Source organism: Eutrema salsugineum, unplaced genomic scaffold (assembly GCF_000478725.1).
Source record: "Eutrema salsugineum unplaced genomic scaffold, Eutsalg1_0 scaffold_6, whole genome shotgun sequence".
NCBI lineage: Eukaryota > Viridiplantae > Streptophyta > Magnoliopsida > Brassicales > Brassicaceae > Eutrema > Eutrema salsugineum.
Window position 1 is genome coordinate 990,680 of NW_006256547.1, and position 12,508 is coordinate 1,003,187.

Here is a 12,508-nt window from a genome sequence, read left to right on the forward strand (position 1 = left end):
CCTTTACTGGTCATACCCCCCCTGGAGGAGATTTACCCGGTTTGGCCAAATGAAGACAGAGATCCAAATGTTGACAAGAAGCTTCACAACATGATCCTAGATATTCTTGATGGAACCCTTAATGAGTCGTTTTGGGGTGAGGATGATTTTGTTCCAGAGCCTAGTACACCATCTGAGGAAAAAGGGAAAAACCAGAAGAGGAAAGGAACTGAGGAGAAGAAGACGAAAAAGAGAGTGAGTAACGAGAGTGAGGCGGATAGCGATGTGGGAAAGAAAGTTAAGAAAGTGAAAAAAAAGGATAAGAGCAGAGAACGTGAAGAAGACAGCGACGGCGAAAACAAGAAAAAGAAGAACAACAAGAAGAAGGCCAAGGAAATGACGGATGAGAGTGCAGAGGAGAGCGAAAGTGAGAGGAAAAAGATCAAGGAGAAGAAGAAGAAAAAGAAGGACATGACTGATGAAAGTGCAGAGGAGAGCGAAGGTGAGATGGAAAAAAGCAAGGAGAAGAAGAAGAAGGCGAAGGAAATGACCGATGAAAGTGGAGAGGAGAACGAAGGTGAGAGGAAAAAGAGCAACATGAAGAAGAAGAAGAACAAGAAGCCGGCAACAGTGGTTGAGGAAGATACCGATATGGATGATGGTGAAGAGGGAGATGCGGATTCCGACACCCTTCTTGCAGAAATCTTGAGGAAAGAGAGAGAGCTGAATAATAAGAAGAAAATGAATGAGAAGAAGCTGGTTATCGTCGAGGACAATGATGTGGAGATGAAACAAATTCTTCTAGCTTTGGCATCTCAAGTGGGAAAAATGGACACCAATCTTACAGCCCGAATGAGTGGATTGGAAGCTAGGATGACTAAGCTCGAGGAGGCTAAGAAGGTGCCGAAAGGGTTGCCAGACTCCAAGCTTTTGATCCTCGTTTAGAGGCTCGATTGGAACATATGCAAACGTGGATGGCGCCCAATGGCGAGATACACGTCATGGGCCAAGTGATGGACAAGGTAAGCCAGCTTGAAACAGAAGTGGGTCGCCTGAAGGAGCTATACGGCAACCAAGGAGGAGGGTATTTGACTCTTGCCGTGCTTGTTGTCTTCGCTGCGATTTCATATTTCTTCAAGTAGAAGAGATATAGTTATGGGAGGTTATGTATGATAACTTATGTACCATATATGGTAGACTTATGTACCATATGTATTTTGTATTCGCTATGGTAGACTTATGTCCCATTAATGGTAGACTTATGTATTCACTATGGTAGACTTATGTACCAGAGTTAATGGTAGACTTATGTACAATTAATGGTAGACTTATGTACCATTACTGGTAGACTTATGTACTATGTATGGTAGACTTATTTACCATTATGTATTTTATATGGTAGACTTATGTATCACGTTGCATAGAACTGCTTACATGATTAAAGTTTCTCAACATGATCATTACACAAATATAGGCTTCGTCAGAAGCTAAGTAAAAGTCTTTCAACTACAACAAATATGTTTATTACATATGGGGTTTATTAAAGTAAAAGAGTGCGAAGTACATTAATTACACTGACCACACACGATCAAGATTGGCATGTCGCACGATTATGTCCGCCTTGGCCACATTTGGAACACTTGTGCTCTTTCCTTGGACGTTTCTTCTACATTGCTATTTCTAAAGCACTTTTCATTCGTGATTTTTTTGGCCTACCAGGTGGTTTACGAACAAAAGGAGGCTTACAGACTTTGTTAGCCACTTCTTCGGGTACAGGTAAAGCGACATCTCTTGGCATTACCGTCCCCGCGTATGCCGACGAAAGGTATGACCTACGGTAGTAAGGGTGGGCTAGACAGATACAGGAAATTTTTTTTGCTTCCGCTGCAGCAAGGGCATGGACGCACGGTATTTTATCGATGTCGAACCGTCGGCAAGTACATGTTTTCCTTTCCAAATTGACAACATGTAAGGATGAGACACCGGTGACCTGTGCAAGATGGTCGTCGATTTCTTGCACTGCTAGTTGCTTTGCTCCTTCGACTCTTTCCTGTACACAAAATATGTAATTAAGTCTATCGTATTAACAAATAAATCTACCAAACTGTAGAATATGTCTACCAAAACTATACCCGTAGCAATTTCTCAACACCAGTAGTAAGCTCGGTCTCCATATCATTTGCAGCTCGGCGCCTTTTGGCAAACCACCTAGTCAAAAGCGATCTAATCTCCTCCAATAGTGTCACAATTGGGTAACTTCTAACCTTTGAAAGGACCTTATTTAAAGACTCCGCTATGTTGCTAGTAGTGAAGTTGTACCTCTGTTCCGGAAAATGAACACGGCTCCACATCCGGACATCCGCTTTTTGTAAGTAGTCATATAGTCCTCGGTTACACCCCTGAATCTGTGCCATTAAGACATTGAAATCTGAAAGCCTATATGTTGTTGCTGCTTTCTTGACAAGGCGAAAAGCTTCCCCACCTTTATATTTGACCAATATATTCTTGTGCAAATGATACGTGCAAATACCACGCGAAGCAAGAGGGTAAATTTTTGTTATAGCTTTCCCAATAGATCTATGTCTATCTGAAATCATGGCAAGTCCTTCATCATCAGGTATAACTCGATGTAGTTGTGCAAAGAACTATTCCCACGATTCATCATTCTCAGTATCAACGATACCGAAAGCAATTGGGAATATATTAAAATTCCCGTCTTGCGTTGTGACAATGAGTAGTGTACCTTTGTATTTACCTGTTAAGAAGGTACCATCAACCACCACTACTTTCCGCATAAATGGAAACTCCTGAATGCTCGCACTAAAGGCAAGGAACATAAACTTGAACTTGTCTTCAGAATCCACTTCGAGCTTGATGAGTGTTCCTGGATTAGCTCGTCTAATCATGTATAAGTAGGATGGAAGGTCCTCGTAACTGTCCTCTGAACTCCCAGTCACTAGTTCGCGTGCATACTTCAATACACGATAAGCTTTCCAATACTCCACCTATACATCATACACGATTAGTCTATCTACCAAACCACTGGCTACAAATCTACCTAACTATTAATAACAAATCTACCAAGAAACAAATCTACCAAACTATTGGAAAAAAATCTACCTAACTATAGAACACAAATCTACCTAACTATTGGAAACAAATCTACCATATGTTAAATAAATCTACCTAACTACACATCAAATCTACCAAACTAAGCTTACAATATGTAACCCTTACCTTGATTCCATATCGTTTGGTTAGCGCATCAGAAACGTGATTTGGGGTAACTGTATTACCTACTCCACCTACAAAATCCTTATAAAGCCGTCCTAATATCTCAGGAGTTGCTTGTCGGGCACGTGAAGAACGCATCATGATATAACAGGTGTGCAAACCGTAGTATGTTTTGACATAGAACTGTCTTCCATCTCCAACCGTCGAAGCTCGAACCCTCCATTTACATCCACCGACCCAACATCTAACCGTCAATAGCGTGGGCGTTGAGTGTCCCACGTCGAAGTCCATTTTATTGGCAACCGCGTAGATCTTCAATCTCGTCTCGAACTCCTCTTTTGTGTCATAACATTGACCTACAGCTAACTCTACGGACTTCATTTCAAGCTCCACAGAATCATCTATTCTGGAGAAACCTCGTTTCTTTGGTGGCAGGTTTTGCATATCTTCTTCTTCTTCTTCATCTTCTGATTTCTTCCCACACAAATCGTAGTCTTCATCACTAGAACTCGCACCATCCGGATCTTCGCAATTGTCGTACCTTTCTTCTTCATCATCGTCATTATCTTCCTCATCTTCTTCAAATTCATCGTCTTCATTCTCTTCATCTACGAATGATTTACATCTTTTGTCGCTCACCTCAACACCATTTGCTATCTTAGATTGAGTCAACGCCTTTTCAGTAATCTCAATGCATAGACGGATCGTCTCGTTTTCAAAGTGACGGAGAAACCCAGCAAATTGTCGAGTATTTCCTACAAATACCGGTGGTGTATCTTTGGGTAGCTTTTGCATGTATTTCTTCGACAACATATAGCTGAATTGCAGGTCAGATCGGCGCTGATCCAATCGAAATTCTTCATAAACAATTTGTAATAAATCCCCAAACCCGATTTCCCGATCAACCGCTACAACTCGACTTCCTTTGCCCTTATCAACCAAGAAAACATACCGACTATTCTGAAATTCCCATTTCCCACAAACTAAAAATATATCCACCATGCAAGAAGAAGACATGATAGAGGATGACAAATACAGGAAAGAAACCCAAAAACAGGTAAAGAGAGACAATCAGCGACGAACTAATGGCGGCGGCTACCCTAGAAGTAGTTGGTTGCGGTGGTTGGAACCCGAAAATTCATTAATAACTGCTGGATAGAAACGTCATTTCAAATCAATAAGTCTACCTTTATGAGATTAAATATGTCTACCAATTTTGTAATATGTCTATCAACATTTCATTATGTCTACCAACATTGAACCTCGCTACTGATTTAAAAGTCTACTATATTATCAAATAAATCTATTTTCCACATATAAGTCTACCATCCCCAAATATATCTATTACATAGTTTCGTATGTCTATCACATATCAATACTCGCTAAGGGAATTTTAAGTCTACTATTAAGACAACAAGTCTACCACCTAGAAAATAAGTCTACCACAAAGAAAATAAGTCTACGTTTTCAAAACAAATCTACCATCGATATTTACATCTACCATGCGTACAACAAATCTATCACGAAAAAACTTTTTATTTTGTAGTAGATTTATTTTTCTTAGAAATAAGTCTATTTTCTTCTCTACTAAGTCTACTATGAAAGTTAATAAGTCTACCGATTTCGGTCAACCACATCTTATGAAGTCAACTCAACAACAATATATCTACCAACTTGAAAATAAATCTACTATACAACAAAACAAGTCTACCAACACATTCAAAAATCTATCAAGAATTTTAAATCTACCTTTCTAGAAAACTAAATCTATCACTATAAGTCTATCAACATCTAAACAAATCTATTTTTCGGAATATTAAGTCTACCAACTTTTATTAAGTCTATCGACATTTTTATAAATCTAGCAAAACATATAAGTCTACCATTCATATTGATAGATTTATTTCTTGGTAGTCCAATTTAACGGCTGATGTGGAAATAATTTAATAATGGTATTTTTGTAAATACGTTTTTTCTCACCAAAGCTTCCTAAGGGTAAAATCGGGTTTTTTTAAAAAGGAAGGTTATCCTGCTAATTTCGAGAATGTAAAGTTATTATACTAATTTCAGCTATTTTAAAGGTCACAATAGCAATCCTCCTTTAATATTATTACTAATTTATGTGGATAGTCCGGAGGTGTAGCTATAATCCGTTGGAACTAATTCATAATTCTATTTTTCCAACAGATATTTTCTTGTAGTCAACTGCATCTCATATATATTTTTTAAACTGATATTTATTTTATGATAACCAAATCAAAATTTCAAAGGGCTTACATACCAGAATTTGGGTTTTGTTTTGGGCCTTACTAGCTTATTGTTTATCTTAACAAAATAAATTAATCAATTCCATATGCCTTCTTTCTTTTTTTCCACCATAGTGTTAATGTCTTATAATTTTTATTTGAAAAGAAAATAGTAATAAACATCGCATATGCCTTTTTGTTAAAGTATTACGTATATGCTCTTATGATTTGAACTTACAATATGCTCTTGAGATATTAATTGTTTGTCAACTGAAAACATTAGTTTATTTTCCAAATGAGTTTCGTATTTTAAAACTCGGAGCATAAAATATATATTGCTATTATCAAATATATTCATATTCCAGCTGAAACCAAGTTGGGACCGTTGGGTGTGTGCACCCACCATTTTAGAAGGCCAAGATTTGATTATCCCAAGCGTTCCAAATCACATCATATTTGATTAAATAGATTCGAATGCTTTGTAATCTTTTTCTTTCTTTTTCTTTTTGTTTTAATTGTAATATTTTTCGTGATAGAAAAAAAAACTTCAAATAGGTGATTTGTGAACCGTTGAGGATTCCATCAAATCAGAATTTGATATCGTTATAAAGACACCCACTTGTAATTCATACTTGAGTTGCAATGACCTCAGACTAATATAATTGAACAATTGTAATGTCCCCCTTCCCCGAAAAATAATTGTAATGCTCTTACCGGTTTTACTTTCGACTCTTTCATTTGTTGGTACGTGGGTTTTTGTTTTATCTAACATTAATGGTTCACTGCTTAAAGGGTAATAGAAAATAAACGATTGTCAATTAAGCATGCAAGCACGTCATGGCATATTAAAACTGTCACATATTTCATAATAACTTTTGACCGTTAGATTATCGCATATATGAATTTTACCATGAACGTACTACCATTTGTCGTAATTTTAAATATTCATTTTTAAAATTAGTGACTGAATGTATGGATTCCATAGCAAGAAGTGACCCCAAGTTTGAATAAGCAGACAAAACTGATGGAATATATGTAAGTGTTTACTTTTTTAAGGGGTCAATATAAGTGTTCTACTCTCGTTTTAAAATTTGCATACACGAGTTAGGGCAACTAAATATCAAAGCTCTAAATCTTATTACGAAATTACAAACTAAACATATTTACATTGTATGGAAACATCAAATGGCATATATATTATTTATATTGGAACTTATACTAAACGTAGTTCTATTAGTCGGAGTTGATTACTAGTCATTATATTATCGCACATTTAGATTTAATAGGTAAATTTATCTTTTCCTGATTTTATTGGAATATTATGATTTTTTGTTAATTCTAAATGCAAACTTTTTCAAACACTTTTGCAACCATGCGGATCTGGGCGTGGTAATGCAAGATTTTCTCTCCAAATTAAATATTTTACACTTGTTTGTGATCTAGAGGAGATATGATCTTGCCGTCTTCAGATTCTTTAAAGGCAGTGGATTTTTATATTACTAACCCAATTTTCTTTTCAAGATTTCATCAACTGTATGTAAATGTAACTGCTGATATATTTTTGTGTGTGGTAAACTGAGATATTCAGTTAATAAGGTTCTTTAAAGATATGGAAGCTCAGACTTAGTGACTAGAGACGCCTCATCACGATAGATAACAAAAAGCATATACTATAGTTTCCTTTTTGGGGTATAGAGCTAAACGAAGAAGACAAAAAATAATGACAACAAAAATAGTAATAACACCGTGGAAGCATTTGCCAAATTAATTTTAAAATACATATTAATACATAGGATATGGCAATATATTAATTAAAAATTTGTTAATGCGTTTATGTATCAAATATCAATATGATCATTGCGTTGGACTGTTATCATCACTAATTATTATAAGTAATCGATAAATTTCTATTTTTCTCATACCCAAAGGGATAATGATTAGTTATCATCGACTCAAATAAAGAAATAAAAGAACTAAAGATCAAAGACTTATATTTTCCCAATGTTTTCTTTCTCCTTGGTTCGGGACTTAATACTCTTGATAAATAATTAAATACTACTGAGCATATGGATCATTTATCATTACCGCATTATCACAGTATTTGCTTTCTTCTGATAGCATTTCTCGCTTGTATTTTCTTCTCACGCAATTGTTATTTTCTAGTTATGTAATTTTCTTCTTTCTGAGAAGGCGTTATGTAGTTGTAATTTGAATTTGATTGACCGTATGATCTTATTTCATAAGGAAACTGAACTCTCTCTATATATATATATATATATATATATATCATGAAACATTATCAAAATTAAATATTCTAATTAAAGTATGGAAATTTGGTTCATAGTTCTGAGGTAAAATATATCCTTTGACCAAACATTTCTTCAAATCTACTATTAAATCATTTACTATACCGAAATCGACAATCAAATAGTTCGAAATTGATTGCTTCTGAACACAGACTGAAAAATGACGAAAAAAAATCTGAATACATGTTCATATTGTAAAAAATACTAGCCAATTGCTTACATTCATCCGATTAGAAAAAAAACTACCCAAAAACAGGGTATAAAGTTTTGCACAAAAACATGAGGAAAAAAAAGAAGAAAATAATGGTATATAAAGCAAACGACATGAAGAAAGAAAAAGCAAATCATATAATGACAAAAGAATCCTACCTTTTTCCAATATACTTATTTTATCTTTTAGAAGTGTATGTGTGGACCGACAATAAGTGGCATTCCATCTTCTTTCTTTCTTTTTTTTTTTGCAGTTTTTAATAATAACTCATGTATTAATAAGAGGGATAGAATAGCATTTCAGGACAAATAGTATTTTCATTATTTATATTTGTAGATTATATATTAAATTAGGTATTGTCTACTGCTTATATTGATTAGTTTATAGATTATTTTATATGATGGTTTTATGTTTGAAGTCAGTTTGTCTTCTAGTTTAATGTATCCACCAAATTAAGAAAATTCCATCCCTGTTTAAGTATTTTTGATTAGTAAGAAAATAATAATATTATGGGCCTATGGGCCAAGAAAGAACTGAGTCAGAAAGACGTAGGAAAGCCGTGGGGGTCATAAGTGGGCCCATATCCACGACCGAAAGTAGTCAAGTATCTTGAAAGGAGCGATACCGTTAGGCTTTGGCAGTTGTTTCCGTTTACCTGTCAATTTACTTTATTTTTATTTCGTTCTTTTTTTTTTCTTCCGAATAAATCTAGATACAATATAATCTCTATAAATTAATACTCGATAAATTAATACATCGATAAACTAATACATTTCGTAAGTCCCAAAATTAGTCTTTTGAACTGATTTTTATATTGATAAATTAATAATTCGATAAATTAATAAAATATTGCAATTCCGACATTATTAATTTATAAAAGTTTTACTGTACCTATATGAGATATATATATACACTGCGAAAGTAAACATAAATTTCAAAGAGATATAAAGTATCAAATATTAAAGAATACAATTCCTCATATCCCATGGTTTTTTACTGTTCATCCTTTTTTTTTGTTAAATATTTTATCTCTTCATCCTTATTCCACGTGATAGGGAACTGTTATGGTCCAGGAATATTTGTTATTTTAAATGCATGAAGCATACTTTTTTTTTCATTCATAATCATATACGTCTGTTAGGATTCGATATTCTTTGTATGTTATTTTGTGTGCATGTTTGTCACTTATTATTACCTTTTTAGAGCTCATCGATTTTGCGAAGTGAAATCGACCTACTAGATAAAACTTGAAATTTTGTAGATACGTCGATTATTTTAATAATTAATAACTAATGTACGCAGCAGGTAGTGAAGAATTAATTTTCACTAGATGAATACCCGTGTATACACACGGAGCTTTTATAATTAATATTTTTTAAGTTAATGTAATAACTATTTTGTTTTTTTAAAAACTTTTTTTGTTGTTAAAATTTGGTATTTTATTTGATGTCCATAACATTTTTTACAGAGGATAATAAATTACCATAGTGAATAAAAAATTGAGAGAACAATATATAAGTTCATTATTATTGATAAAATTTCATTTGTAGTTGTCAACATGTAGATGTAGTAATCCTTGAACACTTTCTCTTCTCCATAGACCATAAAGAGTCGCTTAAAATTCTCATCTTTATCTCCCATTTGAAATGAACCACTGGCCACTATAATTGTCTTTCCAAAAAACTATTTTGGTCACCGTGCACTCTATTAGTAGGCTCCATAATCCTCTCGTTCAACACATCTAGTATGTTCTTAGCTTCTTCAACCTTCTTCAATAACTCGATCCTTTTTAACTCTTCGATTTTCCTTTTATGTGATTCATTCTTAAGCTTCTTCTCAGACTCACAACTCTCCAATTCTCTCATATCCTTCACCAATTCCAGTTTCAATTTAGCAATTTTCATTTACAAATTATTTTTTTAAAAAATTTCATCTGCAATTCGTTTGTCGCTTTGTCTTGCTTATTGTCTTTCTCTTTCATCTCATTCCTTTCTCCATTTCCCTCACTTCCAAAACTCCAAATGTTCTTTCTAAACCTAATCCCTAACTCTTTTCTCATTCGCAGCTCTCGCTTTCCTAAAACTCTATGCTTCCTCCTCATAGCTCTCAAACCTCACACATTTCTCCGTTAACCATTTTTTGGATCAATGTATCAACCAAAACTTTAGAAGAGTAATGGAAATGTTATGGTTATAAAGTCAGTATAAACTAGGACATGATAAATTTACATAAAAATGAATCAGTTCAGATAAGTTGATGAGCTTAAAAAGAGATTTTTATAACTTCTGGACTTGCTTTAAGATTTTTAAAAGCTATCATTTCTCCATTCTAACCTTGTCTTTTTTCCCTATCTCAATGTTTTTATCATCTCAGTGTCACATTTGCCCGTGATCTGATAACCAAATTTCTCTACATCATCAAAGGAAGCATAAAAAATAAAATGTATACATCTGAGGCTGCAGATTAAAAAAAATGTGAAAAACCATTAAAAAAATGATGCTTCATACACAAGAATTGTCTAAATAACTGAGTCAGAACTAACAAATTAATATAATTATGATAAGAAATGAACCAGGAGAGAAAGTAAAAATTTATTTACATACATACCGAACATAATGGAGGATAATTCAAAGCGAATTTCATCTTCATTTTGACAGATGCAAAGCTTTTGCATGTTTTGAGTTGTGGACATTTTTTTTTATTTTTACCAAAAGATATGTGAAAACATAATAAATTAAAGAATTAAAATTTAATCTGATTAGAAGTTTGACCATCAAATAAGAATTTGAATTTTTTTTTTAATTTTTTTTCTGGCTAATGTGTCAAAATTATAGATGCTGATGTATCAAGATTGTGAAACACAACTCAACTTTTATATAATAGATTTCGTTCGTCGAAATAATATCATCTTACTTTGTTTTGGTTAAATGTTAAATATCATCATATTTCCCATTAGATACATCAGGACGATAAAAATTCACATATATCACGTAATTTATAATTAAATCATTTGGTTTGATAAATTGCACATATATCTTCTAATGTATATTTATTATTATTATTTAATTACTACCTATTCGATTGTATAATTTATAAAACCGGTGAATTGAGAATCACGTTTTCTTGCTAAATAAAGTTTTAAATGTCCTAGAGATATTTACATGAGAGAAAAAACAAAAACAAAAGGAGAGGATCGAAACGTGTTAGCTCCATAATGCTTCGACAGAAAAAGAAAAGATAGGAAAGCGATGAGAAACACACCAAACCAACGACGTAGAATAAGCTTCTTTACATGTAATCACACTCTCATTTCTCACTTCATTATAACCTTTTACAGCTCATTTCTTCTACTTTCTTTTGATTATCCCCAACAGTCATATCAACTTGACAAAATATGCCAAAAACCTCATGTCAATTTACACACGTTGAATGTCCCCAACTGACATTGACCCTCTATTATTTCCACTAATTCTAAGCTTCGCATTCAACATATCCTCTTTATTTATATTTATACAAAATATTTTGCCCTTCGCCTGCCAGAAGAAAAAATTGTTGCTACTAGTTGGTTCGTAACAATATGTACCATCATAAATCATTACAGTAATTCTCTGCCATGGTAAATTGGTAATGTTATTGACAATTGAATATTACGCTATACATCTATGATTACTCTGACTTTATTCAAATAGATTTACTTATAGAAAAAAACACTACTATATATTACAATAGTTTCTTGATATCGACACAGTAATTGAAGTGTTAAAAATTCCTGATTCTTTCATAATCGATTTCATTTCAGAAAATTTTAGTTATCAAGAAAGTGCGTGACCTATTGACGGGAACAGTCGGGGAGAGACTGAGCATGTGGACTTGGTGCGTGCACGTACGATGAATGCATGTCTTTATATATTTTTAAAAATTGCTATGTTTCTTTATCCTTGTGTGTGACGGAAAATGAAAGAATTTAAGAATCTGCCGACCACTAGAGAGGGTTTTGTGTTTCAATAGGGACACGTACCGAAGTAGACCACACGTGTGGTGTCGGTTATTCGTAGAACGACAGATTTAGACGAGTCATATGGTTTGGGCAGCGAGCGACAAGCTCCTGACACGTTATGAACCTTTTTGAATCTTTTCGGACTTGGTCCGGTCCTTGGCCGGCGATTTAGCCTGACATTTCTTCAATTGACTACAGAGCTACGTAACTACAATAATTGAGACATTTGAGTAAATATATATGTATCATTTCTTCTGAAAGAGGTTGTTCCAAAAGAAAAACTAAAATATGAAAGCCAGATGTCATCCCTCTGAGCATTGTAGTAAAAAGAAAGTTAAACAGATATAAAAATATATAAAAAAATTGTGGGGGCGGGGGTGGACAGTGAAAAGAATTCGATCGAATACGAATGGATCAACATACATGACAATTCAAATTACATATATGTTTAGCTACTGAATTACTGATGTAGTTCAACTGGTCTTATAACAAAAGGCCGAATTTTATCATGATTTTCTTACAAAGTCATTTTCTA

At 33.7% G+C, this 12,508-nt stretch overlaps 1 protein-coding gene across 1 annotated transcript; it reads right to left on the minus strand.

The window, feature by feature from the left end:
- Positions 1-1,645: 1,645 nt before the first annotated feature.
- LOC112083362 lies at positions 1,646-4,008 on the minus strand. Its single transcript, XM_024151024.1, has 5 exons — positions 3,837-4,008; positions 3,217-3,737; positions 2,735-2,984; positions 2,112-2,566; positions 1,646-2,029 (listed from the first exon to the last, which is right to left on the minus strand). Exons 1-5 carry the CDS (start codon positions 4,006-4,008, stop codon positions 1,646-1,648), a joined length of 1,782 nt encoding a protein of 593 aa, XP_024006792.1.
- Positions 4,009-12,508: the final 8,500 nt, after the last annotated feature.

What these genes read in the sequence shown, in the direction of transcription:
- LOC112083362 (XM_024151024.1), bottom strand. Translation starts at nt 4,008, where the DNA reads ATGCAAAAGCTACCCAAAGATACACCACCGGTATTTGTAGGAAATACT. An exon ending in TGATGGTACCTTCTTAACAG is followed by an intron (nt 2,567 to 2,734) that starts GTAAATACAAAG and finishes CCATGATTTCAG; the next exon opens with ATAGACATAGATCTATTGGG. An exon ending in GTGTTGAGAAATTGCTACGG is followed by an intron (nt 2,030 to 2,111) that starts GTATAGTTTTGG and finishes TTTTGTGTACAG; the next exon opens with GAAAGAGTCGAAGGAGCAAA.